Below are 20,935 nucleotides of genomic sequence, written 5' to 3'. Positions count from 1 at the left end.
TTACGGTGCCTGAAAACTCCATGCGGAATAAATTTCAGCCTAAGCTTATTCTGTAAGTGCTGATAATATTTAGGCATGGTATATAGAAAACGCTTAGTTGATATCACAGTGCTTGAAACCAGGGGCGTAGCCAGACCAGTGGGAGGGGGGTCCAGAGCCCGAGGTGAGGGGGCACATTTTAGCCCCCCAACCAGCACCGTCGACCCCCCCCCCCGCCATTGCCGACCCCCTCCCCCGCCGCCACCACCAACTTTCACAACCCCTGCCGACGACCCTCTCGACCCCGCTCCCGCAGCCGACCCTCCCCCGCCGCCACCGTGGGCTACCTTTGCTGGCAGGGGACCCCAATCCCAACCAGCCGAGGTCCTCTTCTTCCTGCGAAGGCTTCATTCTGTTTCTGACATCCTGCTGCACGTTGTACGTGCAGGACATCAGACTCACAGAAACAGAACAAAGCCTTGCAGATCAGCCAGCGAGGTCCTCTTCTTCCGGCGCAAGGCTTGGTTCTGTTTCTGTGAGTCTGACGTCCTGCACGTACAAAGTGCAGCAGCACATCAGAAACAGAACGAAGCCTTCGTGGGAAGAGGACCTCGGCTGGCGGGGATTGGGGTCCCCCACCAGCAAAGTTAGACCACAGCGGCGGCAGGTTGGCGGCGGGAGGGGGGTCAAGAGGGTCGTCGACAGAGGGGGCCAGGGCCAAATCTATGGGGGCCCAGGCCCCCGTGGCCCCACGTAGCTAGGCCACTGCTTGAAACTACGTGCATCCATTTACACCAAGGGAAATGTCACGTAAATGCCAGCACATAGATTTAGGCGCACAGGGGCATATTCTATAACAGTGCACATAAACTTTGGAACACTCATGAAATGTCGATGTCCCAGCCCATAACTATGCCTCTTTTGGCTGAACATGCTAGAATTTAGACGTGCTGCATTACAGAATACCCTTAGCGAGTTGTGCACGTAAATTCTAATTATTGTCAATTAGTGCTCATTATTGCTCATTAAGACCTGTTAGCAATGCTGAATAGCTTGTTAAGCCAATTACATTACGCGCGTTGTTATAGAATGCACTTGGATTTCAGGACGGAACACTATGCACGATATATAGAATCCTGGGTTAGGGGATAACATTATAAGGTACTTCTGTAGTAAAACCACATCTTACACACCGAAATCACCTAATGGCCTCCTCCAAACTCCCTGAAGCAACAACCACATGTAAGACTGACCACCCCATCTCCCTCTGTCCCTCCCACCCAAAGTCAAAAGCAGTGCCAGACATCCTTCCCAATCTTTTTTCTTCCAGTCCTTGCAGTCAACTAGAAGTCTTCACCCACAAAATCCAAAGCCTAACTGAGAGCAAAGATGCCAGCTAAGTATCTAGCATTGTTCTGAGAGTAATATTGGTGGCATATTATTTACTTATTTAGATTTTGTTCACACCTTTTCCAATAGTAGCTCAAGGTGAGTTACATTCAGGTACACCGGATATTTCTCTGTCCCAGTAGGGCTCACAATCTAAGTCTGTATCTGAGGCAATGGAGGGTTAAGTGACTTGCCCAAGATCACAAGGAGCTGCAGTGGGATTTGAACCAGCCACCTCTGGATTTCAATACTGGTGCTCTAACCACTAGGCCACTCTTCCAGCATTTTCATCAAAGCGACACTACATACGTTGCAAGAAGGACCTAAGCTTGTGTTGTACCAGTTAATAGTTTACGAAATTTGATATATCATCTTTCATAACAAATCAAAGTGGGCTACAATAAAAGAAATAAAAACAGAAGCGGAAAAGAGAACCATAAGATAATAGGAAAGCTCACTTGCAACAAGACCTATCACTCCCGATTCAAAAACTAAATCAGGTTACGAAAAGTTTACAGAGTAACAGAGTGGTGCCTAAATTGCAGAATTCCCCAGAACCAGTATTTTGTATCATGTTTTGGAAAACTTCTTGGAAGTGGGGGAGTGAGGAAAAGGATATCAGGAAGAGGGCTTTCCGGCACTGATTTTACCTTTACATGGGTGGTATAGAGGGCTTTCAGTGGTGCACAAGACTGTGGCTTGGGGTAGGTTGAAGAGCATTTGGGAGGGCTGTTGGGTACCCCTTTCTAACGTTTTCAAAAGACCATGGTGAGAGGGGGATGACGGAGGTCTAGTGATTTCCTCTGATATAATTTTAAACTCAAAGGGGGTCTAGGGGTCTAGCTACTCTTCCCCCCATCATAACACTGAAAGGGGGAGGAAGAAAAGATGGCAGGTAGGTAGATTCACTTGAAACGTGCCTAGATTAGGTTAGCAAAGTTAGGTGCCTAGTACTGAAAACCAATTCTAGGTTCCTAACTTTCTTCCCCTGACTTGTTGTCATTCTTGGTATGAAGCTATAAGGAGGGAGACTCTAAGGAAATATACTTCTTGCCTGAGTTAGTTTATCATCAGCGGTGACAGTAACCAAAACTGTAACAGAGTTAACTTGGGGGAAATATAAAAGGCAGTGGTAACAGCAAGGAAAAATGACAAGTAGTTATGTGGTAACACAGTAGGTAGGGACATGTGGCAGGCCTTTTCTACTGACAACTGTTAGGTTATAATTGATTTATCTACAGAAGGAAGACGAAACAAAGCCTGCTATGCTTTTGCCTAGAGTTAGGAGCCTTGTTCAGTTGCCTAGTGCTAAAAATCAGTGCCAAACTCCTAACTGTAGAATCCTAAACATAGGCATAGAGGGAGCACAGAGCAGCAGCTACACATTTAGACACCTTACTGGGCAGATTCGATGGACCATACTGGTCTTTATCTGCTGTCATTTAATTACATAGTAGCATAGTAACATAATAATTTTTCCTTCCCTAAATCTACCCTAGTGCTACCCACTTTTTAAGTTCCTTAAAAGGGCACTCCGCCCCTAGTAATTTTCAGAGACCAATTTATCTCCCTATGCACTAAGTGCAAAGTGACTTCACAAAAAGTGCATTTCACATGGTGAATGGAGTTCAGGCATTGCATTATTTTTCATGCAATGTGCACTTTTGCAAAATCACTTCCTGAAAGTACACTTTCTAGGAAACTTTATTTTAAATTTGGCACTAATGAGCTGCTGCAATGCAAATTAAGCAAAACAGTCTCACTAATTCAAACAAATAAAAAGGGGGGGGGGCATGCAAGAAAGGCTTCTCTGACCTGTTTTTGCAGGAAATGGCTCATCGGCTGTAGTTATTTTACTCAAGCACTGCCAGAAGGGGGAGAAAAACTAGCATGGTAGTGGCATAGGAAAACTAAAGGGACCACTGGCCTGAATTGGAGGCCTCTGGATCCCTTCCAATCCCTGGTGGTTTAGTGAATTTCCCTCCTTCTCTCTCTCTCTCTCCCAATACAGGGTGAGAATGCATAAAAAAACCTCTCCCCAAACCTCCTGTCTTCACATAAGATAGAGCTCATGCTCCCTCCTCTTTCCTGTCCTAACATCTGTTTAGTGCAAAATGGCATGGGCTGCCCCTGTGGTAGTCTTATGGTAGTAGCACTATGGATCACACTTCCAAATAAAGACACCCAGGTAAAGTTACATTCCTATAACTGTAGCAAGTAACTTTATTCACTGCTGTGTTTATGTTTATTAAAACTTGATAACTGCTAAACCTTTACAGTACACAGCGGTTTACTGTTAAATATCAATAATAAAACACACAAAAAAGAATGCCATAAACTTCAGACAGAAAAGATACCTCACACATCTAAGACTCAATCAAGCCAAAATCTATACTTCAGGGTCTAATCTAAACAAACAAATCATATTTTCCAGCGTTACTCCCTCAACAGTCAGATGAACCTTAAATGCTTGTCTACAATTGGGGTTTTAACAATATCTTAAACTTTTTAAAACTTGCTTCTGCTCTGAGTTCATTAGGAAGATTATTCCAAAGTGTTGGAACCAACCAATAAAAACCCCTGGAATGGGTTGACTCCCATTTACCTTGTACCAGAGATGGCGAGACTAACCTATAATCCTGTAGAGGTCTTAACACTCTAGAGGGTGTATATGGAATTATAAAAGAATTTATTTATTATTTGCTTACATTTATATATCCACATATATAGTCTTGAACACATAACCATTGACAAGCATTTTAGCAGCATCCACATACATAGTCTTGAACGTGTAGCAGTTGATAGGTATATTAAGCTAAAACGTGATCATTAACCAGGTCCTAGCATACAAATAAACAAAGAGAAAGCAAAAGAAGAAAACAAAATCCTGTAATAGTCAATCAGATAAGTCTTTGACAATCTAGGTAACTGGGTGAATGATCCCAGTGCTCCTTATAATATGCCTCCCTATGTGTTAATATCAACACTTTGAACCATATCCTAAATGCTATCGGTAGCCAATGAAGCTTCAAAAACATGGGAGAAACGTGATCAAACTTTTGAAATTTCCCCAAAGCCATATGGCTGCATTTTGCATTATATGCAGTCTTTTCAAATTAAAAGGTAGACATTACTGTAATCTACACATGACGTACAACATGAGTCGATGATAATCCCTAAATACCTAAAACAGTCTACTGGCGGAAATCAGTTTTCCCAACAGATTAGATATTAAATTTGTTCAATCAGCTTGCCCACTGATCCAACAAATTTGGGTTTTGTCAACATTCAGAACCAGTCCATTCTCTTCTAACCAGCGAACCATAGCAGATAAACAGTTTGTAATATAGTAAGGTCTGGACAATGTTGATTCACTTTAGGCATTCTCAAGGGTGGAGTTAGGAACTAGGTTAGCCCTTATGTGCATACATGTTAACCAGCACCATGGTATCATGAGGGGTTGCATCTGCTAAAGCACCAATTCAGTCAATTGGAGAGGTGCCAAATCAAATCCTTCTATTGATAGTAGAAACTTTTTAAAGATGTTGCCTGATCTTATAAGTCCAAAATTATGGCAGCTAAGATGGGAAACACTTCTCATTTGTTTAGTGTGTTAACTTTTTAATGTATTAATTTATAATCTTCAATATAATTACATGAAGAGATAATGATCATCACACATCATAGGAAAATAGTATGAATACATAAAAAGAAAAGGAAAAAAGGTAATCTCCTCCATTAGCCATTTACAAAGCCTTCTTGTCCTCCCATTCCATTCATCTTAGCACTAGTCATCACTCACATTGATTACTGTAATTCATTTACGCAGGTCTGCCCCTATATTCTATCAAACATCTACAACTTATACAATCTATCTCAGTCAAACTTATCCACCGGCCCATCAATTCGACCATTGACATGGCAGGTAGGAGGGGGTGATAGGAAACTCCTCTATTGAGACAAGAACAGCGCTGGATTTTTCGATTACAAACATTATATCCATTCGGTATGAATACTAAGATAGAATGGAATAAAATTTTTTGAAAAAATGTTTTTGAACATTTTTTTTTGAATTAAGCACGAATTCATAGAGTAACGTCATTTGATTGATATTTGCAAGAGAGGGGCTTGCTATGTAGGCGTCTGACGTCAACATAAAATGAATCACAGCCATTTTCTGAGGGTTGTGAAAGCGTAGACACACCGATAACAGAGCACTTTGTAAGGATCACTGAGTTAAGTATAATTTTTGTAGCCATGTTACTGAGAAATGAAGCTGATGTTACTTTGCGCTTTTTCTATAGATTTGATCAGTCAGACACCACAGACCCTGAGGAAGGATTCGAAACTAAGGCCTAAGTCAGGCCGTTGTTGGTGTCTAGTTGACTGTAGATTGAAAAGATAAGTGCAATTGATCCGTACTATATTTATAGATGGTTTGTTATTAAAGTATTAGAGCAAAAACCATACACATTTTTTGAAACAGCAGAATAGTAGAAGGAGGTTTTTTTACCCATGATGATTTAAGGGACCTCCCTAATGTTGGTGGTATAACGAAGGAAGTTCCCTTAAAATTTGAGGTTTTTTGCTCCTATTATAAAATTTTGCTTGTTTACATCAGAATTACTAAGGGATATCATTCTTTGTATGTGTACCATTGATTTATTTAGATATCCAATTCAGCTCTTTTTTGAGGTCTTGATTTGTATCTGCCATTTTCAGGGCACAGACCGTAGAAGTCTGCCTAGCCGTAGAAGTCTGCCCAGCACTAGCCCCACCTCCCAACCACCAGCCCTGCCTCCACCACCGATGCTGCCACCCAATAAGCTTCTGAGGATCCATTCCTTCTGAACAGGATTTCTTTATGTTTATCCAACGCATTTTTGATTTCTGTTACCGTTTTCATCTCTACCACCTCCCGCGGGAGGGCATTCCAAGTATCCACCACTCTCTCCTTGAAAAAATACTTCCTGACATTTTTCTTGAGTCTGCCCCACCTTTAACCTCATGGGAAAGAAGGCCAGCAGATCAATATCACAACAAAAAGATTTATTGAAGATACACAAATCTTTTTGTTGTGATATTGATCTGCTGGCCTTCTTTCCCATATTGGATTTTGCAGATCGTTTGCCTTGTTGTGTTTTGGGGACCCCCTCAATCTTATTTCATGCCCTTTAGTTCTACCGCCTTCCCATCTCCGGAAAAGGTTCATTTGCGGATTAACACCTTTCAAATATTTGAACGTCTGTATCGTTATCACCCCTGTTTCTCCTTTCCTCCAGGGTATACATGTTCAGGTCAGCAAGTCTCTCCTCATACATCTTGTAACGCAAATCCCATACCATTTTTGTAGCTTTTCTTTGCACCGCTTCAGTTCTTTTACATCCTCAGCAAGTTAGGGCCTCCAAAACTGAACACAATACTCCAGGTGGGGCCTCACCAATGACTTGTACAGGGGCATCAACATCTCCTTTCTTCTGCTGGTCACACCTCTCTCTATACAGCCTAGCAACCTTCTGGCTATGGCCACCACCTTGTCACACTGTTTTGTCGCCTTCAGATCCTCAGATACTATCACCCCAAGATCCCTCTCCCCATCTGTACATATCAGACTCTCACCGCCTAACACATACGTCTCCCATGGATTTCTACTCCCTAAGTGCATCGCTTTGCATTTCTTTGCATTGAATTTTAATTGCCAAACCTTAGACCATTCTTCTAGTTTCTGCAGATCCTTTTTCATGTTTTTCACTCCCTCCAGGGTGTCCATTCTGTTACAAATCTTGGTATCATCCGCAAAAAGGCAAACTATCTTCTAACCCTTCGGCAATGTCACTCACAAATATATTGAACAGAATCGGCCCCAGAACCGATCCCTGAGGCACTCCACTACTCACCTTTCCCTCATCTGAGCAAATTCCATTAACCACAACTCTCTGGCATCTGTCCGTCAACCAGTTGCTAATCCAGTTTACCACGTTGGGTCCTATCTTCAGCCTGTCAAGTTTATTCAAGAGCCTCCTGTGGGGAACCGTGTCAAAAGCTTTGCTGAAACCTAAGTAGATTACGTCTATAGCACGTCCTTGATTCAATTCTCTGGTCACTCAGTCAAAGAATTCAATGAGATTCATTTGGCATGATAGAGTAGGTATATCTATTTCAAGTTATGCAGTGGTTTGGGTTTGGATGTGCATATATACAAATGATTAGAGTACTGTTTGTGTTTATATCAATGGCTTTTTCTCAGATGTTTTTAGTTTAACTAGAGGAACTCAAAAGGTTGCCCTTTATCTCTTTTGTTCAATCTGATCATAGAGCCTTTGATTATGACTGTATGAGTTGAGTCTCGGATAATGGAGGTTACAGTTGGGTCATATGTGCACAAAATAACTGTGTATGCAGACACTCTTTTTACTATACATGACTTCAGTGTTTATTCAGGTACTGGTTACACTGGCAGACTTCTCTGAGGTGTCTGGAAACAAAACCAATAAGAGCAAGACTCAGGTTCTGCCACTGAATTGTCTGGATGCTGGATAGAAGATCCATGAAATGGATTTGAATTGAGCTCCAGAGGGTATTCTGTATCTAGGCATGTGCTTTGGTTGAACAATAGAAGATACAGTAGAATGAAAATAGAAACATATGTATGGTAGAAAATCTTCTTAAATCCTGGTCACTGCTATCTCTGTCCTAGTGGAGGCATCTAGAGGCCATTAAAATGGTCATGACTCCTAAAATTAATTATATTTTGAGCATGATATCTGCAGCCTTTATGTCCTTTTGTAAAAGAATATGCAAAATCCAGCCAGTTTGTACAAATGTTTCATACATTTCCATGGTGGAGACTTTGTGAATTCATCCTGCCAATGACAACGTGGGAAAAATAATACTAAAAAGACCTCCTTCAGGTGTTGGTGGCAGCTACTTAGAGGGATTGTTGCCTATGGTGTCCAAAGCTCCTGCCCTATTCCTTGGAAATGTTTAGTAATCATCCCTCCCCTCAAACGTACTCCCAGAGTTCAAACAGCAACATACTGGTGCTCTAGCAAGCACTGCCACCAGTTTTCCAAGTACCATTCTCTAAAATAGAAAAAGGTTGCATGCCTTAGGACCCCCACCATCCCCTGGCCCTGCTTCCTAAGCCTGACTTACTCCAAAGGGGCACAATCCTATAGGAGGTAGGATTAATCCCCCTTCACTCCTGCCCCTAAGCCTCCATCTTTTAAAATGGCAGTGCCCAACTCCTAACAGAACTTTTGAATGTACAGCTAGGGGTCAGTCTTCCAAACAAGTTCATTTGCATGAGTAGCTAACTTGAGTGCAAAGGTCAGGAAATCCCATAGGCTAGAACATCAGATTTTTTTTCCCACGTTGTCACTGGCAGTTCTAAAATCTGTAATTTATGGAATAATGTCTTCCAATCAAGATGGAGTGGCAGAGACATATACATTATTAAGATGGGGGCCTGGAATGGTGGTAGTGGTTGGGATGTGGAGGGTTTTTATGATGTTTTATTTTGATATTTATAGAATGCTTCACACAATTTTGATAAGGCCTGTCATCAAGTTCCACTAAGGGGTGCTTTTACAAAGCCGTGGTAAAAAGTGGCCTGCAGTAGTGTGAGTGCATCTTTGAGGCTTGCGCTGGGCCATTTTTTACTGCAATTGGGGAAAAGGCAATATTTTAATGGGCTGGGAAATGGGCCTGCACTAATATTAAAACTAGCTTGCACCTATTTACGGCCTCAGCTCTTACCGTCACCCATTGATCTAGTGGTAAGGGCTCACACACACTACCCACATGGTAACCAGGCAGCACGCACCAACGTGGACGCGCTGCCAGTTATCACTGGAACGCCCCTGTGCTAGAAAATAGTATTTTTCTACCACAGGATTTGCCGCATGCCAAAATCAGAATTACTGCCGGGGGCATGCGCTACTCCGGCAGTAGTGCAATAGGGCGTGCACTACTCCGGCAGTAGTACGATAGGGCGTGCGCTACTCCGGCAGTAGTGCAATAGGGCGTGCACTACCTGCATATTAGCCCTCCCACGCCTTTGTAAAAGGGCCCCTAAATAAGCTATCTGTACAACGGCAGATAGAGCTATCAATGACCAATTGATTTTAGCTACACTTTTTAAAATATATAAATTCTCTTTTGCAATTTAAATTCACAAAGAATACTTGCCAGGCAGGAGTAGGAGTCATTAAGTCTGTGATCCAAAGTGAGGCGCTGAACCATCTCAAAGAGTAAAGCGTGGTCAAAGTTACAGGGATTGGAAGAGATAAATTCATCCATGCCATGCTTTTGAGCTCTGTCTGCATCTGTTTATTTGCACATGTAAAGAAACACACAATTTAGAAAAATGTATCATTCCTTGATATTGCAACTGACAGAAAAATGAAGACTATGAATTATAAATGCTAAATGAATTCCCCTTATTAAATGACAATGGGCTCTTTTTACAAACCCATGCTAGAGATTCTGTCGTGGCAAATGCAATGAAGCCCATTCAATTCCTATGAGCTTTGTCGCATTTGCCGCACCGGAAATAGCTAATGCGGCTTTGTGAAAGGAGCCCAATGTTTGTAAAATTTAATACGTCAAGCCTCTAAAAAATCTCTTAAGCTCCCATTGTCAACTTGCATCTGTTCTTGATTAACTTGTTGTATTTAGGAGAAAATGATAGATAGTGGCATTGACTCATTACATCACATTTAATCTACTTTAAAACTGAAAACAAAATCATAACTTGCTTTATCTTACATTCCACTGAAAATTAATATATCTTAGCTTGAGACAGCAAAATAGCTCCTAGTTAATTGTTTTGGGTTTGATTATAATAGATTCTGCCATTCTATTGAAGATAAGTCGTTTGGTTTTTGCCTTAATTTAACTAGAATGTGATTTTTTTCTGCACCACTTAAAATTTGGTGTAAAGAAACCAGATACCACCATTTTACTTTTTATCAATCCTTTGCAGATTGCTGGGGTATATTTTTGCATTACATCAAAGAAATGGAAAGAGATGCTCTCTTTTAAGCACTAGTAAGTTAGACTGAAACTTAATTTTTTTTTTTTTTTTTGCCATTGAGGAAATTACTAAATGGCTTGCTTATTTTGTTAGGCATTTCAACAAACAGAATTTACACAGCAAGGGTTGCAGTCTGCCATTTATTGGGAATTAATAGTTTCAATGCATTCACACTTTTCTTTTCAGGATGAAGTCTACAGGCACAACCACCTAGGGTTCAACTAATTAATCCCAATAGTGTACATCTAAACTAAACTAGAATCACTGGTGAAATAAAGCAGAGATTAAAGTGTGGGTGTGGCCAGAGAGGTAACTCCCCCCCCCCCCCAAGGATTAAGCAATTGTTTCTTGAAGAACAACCGAATTACAAGGCACATGTCATTCTAAATTACTGCTACTCAATTTCCTACTACAAAGGTTCCTACCAAATCCTTAACGAGGTAGAATTTTAATCATTTTAACCTGTACCTTTATTTACGAGATCCTTGCTTCACTGAGGTATGCAATACAGTTTATAGACCGGAGAAAAAGCCTATAATTTAACTTTAGTATCTTGTTCTTTTTCAACAGAATTTTGTGTTTTTGTGTTTTTATATTGTGTCAAGAAAATATAGGTGGAAAATCTAAAATTATTTGTCAAAACTGAAAACAAAGAGAGTGTGATCAAATTGTTTTGTTTTTTTAATTATGTCACGTTTCTAAATTTCTATGAGAAATCTTTTTTGTTAAATTAAAAATGGAAAAAAATTGAAGGCATTTTGTATTAAATAATAATGTACTAAGGGCCCTGTTTATTAAGCCATGCTATAGGCATGCTAGCATTTTAAACGCACCCTAAAAATTAGTGTACGATAATGCTAGAGACACCCGTAGGATATATGGGTGTCTGTAGCGTTTAACATGCACTAAAAATGATAGCGCACCTTCATAAATAGGGTCCAAAGTGTTATTTTAATAAGGCTTTATGACATTCTAATTCCTAACAGTAATAACTTTTATAGAGAAATTAGCAAAATATTTTAATCTGACTTCCAGATAAGTGTATTGTGCATTCTAAATTATGAAATACTTCTCTATACATGTATTTGTATAAATATTTAAAATAAGTGAAAATCTAGAATATTTAAGAAATACAATATTTCATGAGGGAGCAAAAATAATTTAGGGCCTCTTTGATCAAGCTGCACTACTGGTTCCTATGCGGCAAAGTGAATGGGCTTTGTTGGCATTACCATACTGAGAGCTGCTAGCATGGCATGATAAAAAAGGCTCTAAGTTATTTTAAAGTGGTGCTTTATTAATAGGAGGAAACTGCATTTTCTTAAATTTGATGTCAAAGAAAAGTGATTAGCTGCACCTATAACACAAAGTATAATACTGTCATTTATTGCATAGATGAGAATGTCTTAAGCCTGTTCTCTTTACCCCAGTTGAGGTTTTAGGATATCCACAATGAATATGCATAAGGAGAAAAAAGGAGGAATGATTCAAAGCCTGACAGATGAACATCACAGGAGCTGAGGGTGGTGCCCCTCATGGTCTGTCCTAAGGAACCTGGTGCCACAATAGTTGTGTCAGAGTCTTTGTCTTCTCCTGCTGATACAATTCAGGTCAAACATATAAATTAGATCTGCTACAATGTAGGCAGGATTGCCATTTGTGGATTTCCATCAAAGGGTGAGCCAAAGGGGGGTGCCCCTTTTGAGAGCTCTTCTGAAAGCAACTGGAAGCATCAGGGGCACTGGATAATGAATGTGGATATTATTTATTTTGATGTTTTGAACAGTATGTATCCATTCTAGTTATATGATGCAGTCAGTTTATTCCCTCATTTATTTTTTTTATTTTTATTTTCAGCACTTGACATACCGCAAGTGATCCTTGAGGCGACTATACGCGGTTTTCAATTTCTGTTACAGGTACTTTGCACTGTATCTAATGGGATCACAGTCTAAGTTATTGATTGTACCTGGGGCAAGTGACTTGTCCAGGGTCATAGGGAGCTGCAGAAGGAATTGAACCTGGCTCCCCAGGATCTCAACCCACTGCCAACCGTCAGGCAGCAGCAGGAATCAAACCCAGTTCCCCAGGTCTGCAACCCACTGCACTTACCATTAGGCCACTCCTCCACTCCACTATCTCCACTAGCATGAATGGGAAATAGAACTAGACTAATATAAAACAGCGGGCCAATATTCAGAAAGTGGCCTTAGCATTTCTTTAGATGCTGACCACCAGGCTATATCTGGCACCAGTACTGAATATGTGAGTCATTGGCAGAGCCCAGAGGTTATGTGGATACAGCTGATTTTCAGTGTCATACCCACATAACTAACTGGACAAAGTTAGGATTGTCTTTGTAGGCACCAGCTCTGAAAATTACTGGTGCCCTCATAACTCCTGGATCCTTCCCAAATCTACCCCTGGACCACTCCAGCAGTAATCGGAGAGTGCTATGTTGTTCAGAGCTGATATTTAGAGTGTCATGGCGGTCAGAGCTGAATATCGCATTTCAGTCCACTCAAGTTGGTTAAGTGGGCAGGAACCTCTCCCGCCCACTTAAACCATGCTGAATATTGACCCCTAGGGTTGTTAGACATATTGGGCTAGATTCTATGTATCTTCTAGATTCTATATATCTATAAAATTGGCACTGAAAAATAATATGCCTAGGTGTATTCTATAAACCATGCCTAAATCTAGGCATAGTTTATAGAATATGCCCAATACCCATTTTCTGTGACTATATTTAGTCACAGCTGTTTACGACAATGAAATCCTGGTGTAAATGCTGATACCTAAATTACATGTGGAACGGGCATATTCTATAACAGTGCGCATGAATTCCAGGAACGCCCATGACCCACCTACAACCCTCCACAGCCATGCCCCTTTTCAGATCCGCATCTTATAATTTACACGCATCACTTTATAGAATACGCCTAGACATTTCTGCGTGCAAATTCTAATTAATGCCAATTAATGTCAATAATTGCTTGTTAAGTTCAATTATCGGTGCTGATTGGCTTGTTAAGCTAAGTAAATCCAGAATACAATCGGATTTCTGCAACTCAAATCGCACTATATAGAATCTGGGGGGATTGTAATTTGCTGTATTTTTATTCTGTTTTAAATGATAAAGTTCTTTATTCTTTTTAGAAGAAAGATTTCTAGAAATATAAATTGAAAGGGAAGACAAGGGTCCCTTTTATTAATGTGTGCTTTAACAGCAACAATTAATGCACGATAAATACAAAAGCTGGGTGTTAAATGTTGGGGGTGTACCCAACATATTCTCTGCAGTTAACACACTGGAATGTTCCTTACTCGTATTTAGACCATTTGCAGTTAGTAAGGATGCACTTAACGCTTCCTCAAGAGGAGGCGGTAAATGCATTTGTGGTAAGTACCATGCACTGACTGCAGTGTACAGTCTACACCCATTCACAGCCCATGACTTGCTCAGCTCCCACCCCTAACAGCATGCAGATAACACGCGAATTATGCAAATATATCACATTCTAGGGGTGTGCATTTGTTAGCATGCATTTGTTTCATTAGCTCACAAACCTGACTTAACATGCATTAAGCTCTGAATTAACATGCATAAACTGATTTGTATGTTAAAAATTTCAAATGTGCTTTTAAAATTATTGAAACAAACTAAGGAAAAAAAAATAAAACAAAAGTCAACTGAATTTTTTTTTTTTTTGCCTGTGCATACCCTGAAATCCTGACTGGCTGTGGGATCAGTATGACACTTTGGAAACTGCTGCTGTAGATAGAAATACTATAGGAAATGTATAGGTGCTGCCAACCACTTTTCTCTGATACACTACCTTATTGTGGTTGTCTATTTTTTTGCCTTCTGAATTTTGGTATCATTTGTTCTGTCATGAGCAAAATATTGCAGGGGCTGACCACTTGCTCAGTCTGCCCTATTAAGTTAGCATTCACTGTAGAGTGAACATACTGCAGCAGGATATGCTTAGCCACTTCAACCCTAGCTGAGATAACATTTAATCATCTCTCTGACCTCATGTGCACCTTTCTTTAAATCAGTCACCTTATTTTCTAACTCCTCTTACTCTCTTACCTATCTATATGTTAACCATCTCTTTGACTTCATGTGCAACTTTCTTTAACCCATTAGTGCCCAATGTTCCCATAACAAGTCATATGGGAACTTTGATTTGTTCCCATATGGGAACATTGGGCACTAATGGGTTAATTTAGTCACCTTAATTTCTAATACTTCTTACTCTCTTACCTATGTTCCATCTTTGCTTATAGCCTTCACTGTCAATTAAAATGTTCTAATACATATTGTGTTGACATTGTAAGTACTATACTATGCCATACTTTGTATGGTTACTTGAATATTTGTACTGCTGTAATTGCCTATTGCTCATGTTTGATTTATTCTTACTGTAAACCGCCTTGAGTGAATTCCTTCAAAAAGGCGGTAAACAAATCCTAATAAATAAATAAATAAAATTTCTTTTGATGGTTAGTGTCAACAAAATTGTCAGTGGCAGTGTTTATCTACTGATCAGCGGATAGTTCTTGACATGATAAATGATAAGTATCACTTCCTTAACAGTAATTCTTGGCATCAAATGTACCCCAAATTTGAATTTCAGATAATCAGATACATACATTATTATTAGACTGTGAGTTGTGTATCCAGCTTATATTACAGTCTGCCCTTTAGACTATTATCAATTTGATTGTGATAAATAAGTTGCTAACGTTTTAATATAGCAATTTTCAATTTAAGTTCTATTCCCCCAGATAAAATATTTTGCAATTTTAAGCAACATATTGCATAATATTGAAACTATGCTATTTTGCTCTTCTGGAGGAGATGGTGAACAGAAAAGCAGGAATGGAATTTTAAAAAATGAGATAAAAACAGAGAATCCCTCAACAAGAGGAGGGTAAGGAAATAATGAACAGTTACAACCCTAAACAGCAAGCAGTATTAAGTTTGATTGCATCATGCCTCCAAGAAAGCATTGGAAGTAAATCTGCATAGAGTAGCAGGTATAACCATAACTAACACTGAACTTCCAAATAAGCTGGGGTGACTTGCCTGGAGAAACCATGGTTAACGCCCAGACTTCCTTGATCGTGGGGTGGCATGATTTTTCTTTAGACACAGCATCACTGACCTTGGTGGCTGTGAAGTTCATTGCAAAACTTGGTAGTTAGACAAAGAAGAGAATCTAGGGTTGACTTAAGTATAGAGGGCTCCTTTTATCAAGCTGTGGGAAAAAGGACCCTGCGGTAGCTGAGGGGACCATTTTTCTAGCACACCATGTGGAGGGCAGCCCTTACCGCTGCCCATTGAGGTGGCGGTAAGGGTTCCCGCGGTAACCCAGCGATAACCAGGCAGTGCGCAGCAATGCCCAATTACCTCCGGCCCAATGGAAAAGCGAACGGTAAACCCACATTGGGCTTACCGCCGCTCTGTAAAAGGGCCCCAGAGTTTGTAAGAAATAAAGTTGAAAATAGCAATGCCTGAAATGGCCTACCAAACAAAAATGGTGATGGCCATTGCTTTGGTAGATTTTTGGCCTGCTTGGGATGGTGGTAGAAGATGTTAGGTAACAGACATAGGATTAGTGTCAGGATTTTGATAGTGAGCCCTTGTGCTCCGACTGAGCACGGTGGAATGTGGAGACGCCGCACTCGGTCGGGCAGCCGAACAACCCCGGGCTTCACCTGGGAGCGACCACCGTTCCCCAGGAGTTGAGCTCCCAGGTGCAGGTGGCCACCAGGACTTCTGGATACGATTGGGATCACACGACCACCGGCCGTGGCAGGCGGAAGCAAAAAGAGCAGTGAGGGATGAAACACTCCACAGGACCAGGCTGACAGCGAACAAGGAATGGACCAGGTCAATCCGAGGGTCTTGGCAGGCAGCAAACAGAGAATAGTCAGGGTCAAACCGAGGGCCTTGGCAGGCAGCAAACAAAGAATAGTCAGGGTCAATCCGAGGTTCTTGGCAGGCAGCAAACATTATAGTCAGGTTCAATCTGAGGTTCTAGGCAAGTAGAAAAGTCAGTCACTGGGACGCACGTATGAGAGCACCAACTTCTACCAAGATAGAAGCTGACGCAAAGATGGTGGCACCAACCAGCTCTTAAATAGGCCTCCAATCAGAGGATCCCGGTTTCAGCTGAGAGGCAAGAGATCTCATATGGCACGCCCTAAAGATGCTCAAGATGGCTGCCCTACGAGCTACCTAGGATAGCTGCTCTCAGATGATCCTGCCAAGATGGCCGCCTCTCAGATTATCTTCCAAAGATGGTTGCTGCACAGATGATCCTTCCAATATGGCCGCCGTCAGAAGAACAAGGTAGGGTTGCAACAACTAGTGGATCTGATATAGTTTTATATCATGGGTTTTATATGCATTTACCCAAATTGAACCTCTACTGGGCAATCCAGATGAATCAAGTTGGTCTTTATCTGCCATCATTTAATCTCATCCTATGTATCCTGGTAGCCTGTTTAAAAACAGTCCCAAAACCTCATGAAAATAACATCAGCTGACTGAGATCACATGGCCCAACTAATCTGTCCATGTCCCTTCATGTTATAATTATAGAGATTTTACTTGATTTTTGCTCTCTCTTTGCTTCCCCTGTAGCTAAGGATCCTCAGTGGTTTTCATAAACTTTCTTAAACCCTAATACTATGCTTGCCCCCACCAGCTCCACTGGGAGGTTCTTCCATGCATTCACCATCCTTTCTGTCAAGTATGGTTTTCTGTTTGTAGACTTCAGACTATTAGTTGAAGTTTTAATTTTCTTAAACTTCTAAGGCATGTTGTAAATTTCAACAAGGAGATTTTAGGCCAACCCAGGATTTCTGACAACCTCTTTCTGGTGTGTTATGGGACCTGCAGCACTGGTTTCAATGGAGCTGCAGTTATCATGCTGCTGTGGGACATAAATTCCTATGGGTGTCTTTAGCATTAGCATGTGCAAATTTTTAATGCATTCTAAAAATGATAGCACGCCTATAGCGCAGCTTAGTAAACAGGGCTCTGGATATATTCTTCCTCTCCTGAGTTTCTCCATGGAATACCAGTGTTCTTTCCACTTTTTGTGGCTTGTGTCGTGAGTCCAGAATTGCACACCCAAAGTTGTGCGCAAGCACAAGATGCATGTGTAAATTAATTGAGTAACAAGCCAGTTAAGATGAAAAATGGGGTGGTAGCAACCAATTATTGAAGTTAATTGGACCTCATTAAAATTTGTGTAAGCATCTGGCTGCGCACTATTCTATAACATAGGCCCCACAGATTCTATATAGTCCACCTAGAATTCCATGCCAAAATCCAGGCAGATTCTATAACACTGTGCGTAACTTAATTTGCTTAACAAGCTAATCAGCGTTAATAGAACTTAACAAGCAATAATCAGAACTAATTGGCAATAATTTTAATTTATATGCACAAATCCCTAAGCATATTCTTTAACACAAGTAGTTTTAGGTGCTGTGATATTAACTAGGCAAATTCTACATACTGTGCATAAATCTAGGTGCCGTTTATAGAATACGCTTAGGCGGAAAAGTTTACTGCATGGATTTTTCAGGTGCCATATATAGAATCTGGCCCATAGCATCTAACTCTACTACTGTGTAACTCAAAAGGGGGCATGACCATGAGCGTATCAGGGGCATTCCAAAAAGTTGAATGCAGAATTACAGAATATGGGTCCAGTGTGCCTAACTTGGCATTAATATTTTCATCAGTTTTTAGCAGGCGTAAGGCTGGCACCTACAGTTAGTCATGGGAATCGGTGCTAAACCTGATCTTACTTTATAGAATCGCGGTTACACTGATTTTTTACACAAACAAATTTTGAACGTCATTTACTGAATCCAGCCATATATGGATACAGTGGATGAATATCTTTATAGATTCCCTCAACATTATCCAGATATTGCTGAGGTGGTCCATGGGCGGGGCGGAAAACTATCTGGATAACTATTTGCATAACTTAGGACAGCAAAAAAACCTCTATCTGGCTTTGATTTAGTTGCGGGAACCACATTTCAACAAAAGGCTGAATGACCCCACATTTCAAAATGATCTTCCGCTGGTGTGAGCTGCAGAAATGTAGGGAGACCCATGGATAGCTCCATGTAAGGTAATGAAGTCTGCAACTGCCCTACCGAAACTTTATGCTGTGAATTCACCTTCCATCATCTTTGGAAATGTGACTCAGCCAGATCAGAATTCTTTACCTACATGGACAAGCTAATTCTGCACGGCTGCCCAATGACCAAAGCTGATTTTGAATACGGTTTCTCAGATGGAAACGGAATGATTTTGATTCAACTAATATATGTCGCAGGAAGGAGAAATGTTTGGCTGAAATGACCACAGAGGATTATATTTTTATAATAGAACGTTTCTGGGGAAAAGAAACTCAATTCAGATGAGAAGAAAGACTTCAATTCTCACAGAGTCTGAAACCAATGCATTTCAATGAATTGAGGTTTGCAATAGATCTGTCTGGAAGATACCCACATAAAAAAGAATTTGATTTCTTTTCCCATGTTGCCTCTTTTGCTTTAGAATGTGCAACTTGAAAATAAAAAAAAAATAATTTTACACCAGACACTCCCTCAACATGCTTAGAATTATCCAGTGAAACATGAGGGGCTGTAATGTTGTTGCAAGTATTCTGTCTCCATGTGTTGTGTTATCTCACTATAACACCACACACAAGTGGCTTATTGACTATAGCACATTTTCCCTGATTAAATACATATTTTTGCCTCAAAGATGAAAGCTACCATTATACTGCAAATTGTTTGAACACAGTACTGTGAGGACAACTATTTTGCTTAGGGCTTATTTCAGGCTGCAAGCAAGCCCACTCCCATTGCATTCTTAAAACTGTTTTCCCATAGATTCAAACCACTAGAAGCACACCAATGAGGAAGAAATCGTGCAACTGTGTTCTTATTTGCAAGAAAAAAAAAGAGACTGAGGGCTTCCAGAACTGGAATAACAAGTAGATCTTTATTGTAAAACCCGACACGGGCTGTGTTTCGGCATCTGCGCCTGCATCAGGGCTCAGCTTCTATGATAGTCCACTAGATGAATAAAAGCTATCACCATGCTGTAGTGATGCTTCCAAGTAACAATTCTGTGACCAACTTATTTATTTAGGATAAACTACTACTAATCATTTCTATAGCACTACTAGACGTACGCAGCGCTGTACACATTATATATAGGTTCTTTCTCTGTCCCTAGGGGGCTCACAATCTAAGTTTGTTTTTGGGTTTTTTTTGTAATTAGGGCAATGGAGGGTTAAGTGACTTGCCCAAGGTCACAAGGAGCTGTAGTGGGAATTGAACCCAGGTTGCCAGGATCAAAGCCCACTGCACTAACCATTAGGCTACTCCTCCACTCCATAAACTAATCTCAAGCAGTGATTGCTCAGATTTTTACTTTGCATAGCTTTTATTCATCTAGTGGACTATCATACAGGCTGACCCCCTGATGCAGGCGCAGATGCCGAAACACGGCCCGTGTCAGGTCTCACAATAATGATCCTACTTTGCTATCCCAGTCCTGGAGGCCCTCAGTGCTCTTTTTTGTTGCCTTCTATATTTGTACTTTGGTTTTCCTCTCTTATTTACAACAGGCAGAAGAATATCTACACAAGGTACATTAGTGCGGACTCATGCTAATGTCCTCTGTGTTAAAACTTCCTGCATTAGCTGCCTACCATGGGAGTGGGTGGGAGCTGGGTGTGAAATGAGTAGGAGAAGTGGTGGTTGACTGCGACAGCTAGCACACAGGTTGGTACCGTATTCTAGGTGTCACAACTGCAGAGTACATAGCACCAGTAATCATCACCTCAAGAGGAGGTTGTAAGCGCAGTTGCAATATCGGCAGTCCGTTAGCACAGCTGGTGTTATGCAAGGTGCGGCAGCATTCCAGCCAGACATCCTCCCCCTATCTAAACTCCCACCCCCGATATAGCTCCCCCATATCTGAAAGCCGCCCCCACACACACACACACACATTTCTGATCCCCAATCCTTTCACATTTCTGATTTCCCCTCCCAAGGGCTCTCTTTGAGGGTCCAATTCCCCTGTGCACAAACCTTGCCAGCTGTCATAATCCCTGCCTCCAAAGACCCCCCTCCCCCTCATAGCCTCGGAGCGGAGGAGTAGCCTAGTGGTTAGTGCAGTGGACATTGATCCAGGGGAACTGAGTTCAATTCCCACTGCAGCTCCTTGTGACTCTGGGCAAGTCACTTAACCCTCCATTGCCCCTGGTACAAAATAAGTACCATCATTGTTTTCCTGTTATTTGTATTCTTGGAAATTAATAAAATATTTGGAAATACTAATAGTACCTGAATATATGTAAACCGCTTTGAATTTGGAGTGGAGGAGTGGCCTAGTGGTTAGGCTGGTGGACTTTGGTCCTGAGGAACTGAGTTCAATTCCCACTTCAGGCACAGGCAGCTCCTTGTGACTCTGGG

At 41.0% G+C, this 20,935-nt stretch overlaps 1 protein-coding gene and 1 long non-coding RNA gene across 2 annotated transcripts in view; one reads left to right on the top strand and one right to left on the bottom strand.

The window, feature by feature from the left end:
- The window catches only part of CADPS (calcium dependent secretion activator), a 520,576-nt gene that overhangs the window by 255,425 nt on the left and 244,216 nt on the right, over positions 1 to 20,935 (bottom strand). The window contains 1 exon segment of the mRNA XM_030208035.1: positions 9,559 to 9,695. Within this exon segment, the coding sequence (XP_030063895.1) occupies positions 9,559 to 9,695 (137 nt within the window).
- LOC115473243 lies at positions 12,310 to 19,799 on the top strand. The gene is made up of 3 exons (XR_003942624.1): positions 12,310 to 12,383; positions 12,843 to 12,844; positions 19,775 to 19,799. It is a non-coding gene; the product is annotated as an uncharacterized LOC115473243 (long non-coding RNA).

The sequence above is a fragment of the Microcaecilia unicolor genome, chromosome 6 (genome assembly GCF_901765095.1).
Source record: "Microcaecilia unicolor chromosome 6, aMicUni1.1, whole genome shotgun sequence".
NCBI classification, from domain to species: domain Eukaryota; kingdom Metazoa; phylum Chordata; class Amphibia; order Gymnophiona; family Siphonopidae; genus Microcaecilia; species Microcaecilia unicolor.
The sequence above is the reverse complement of the archived record's forward strand: the minus strand, read 5'-3'. Positions and strand labels throughout refer to the sequence as shown.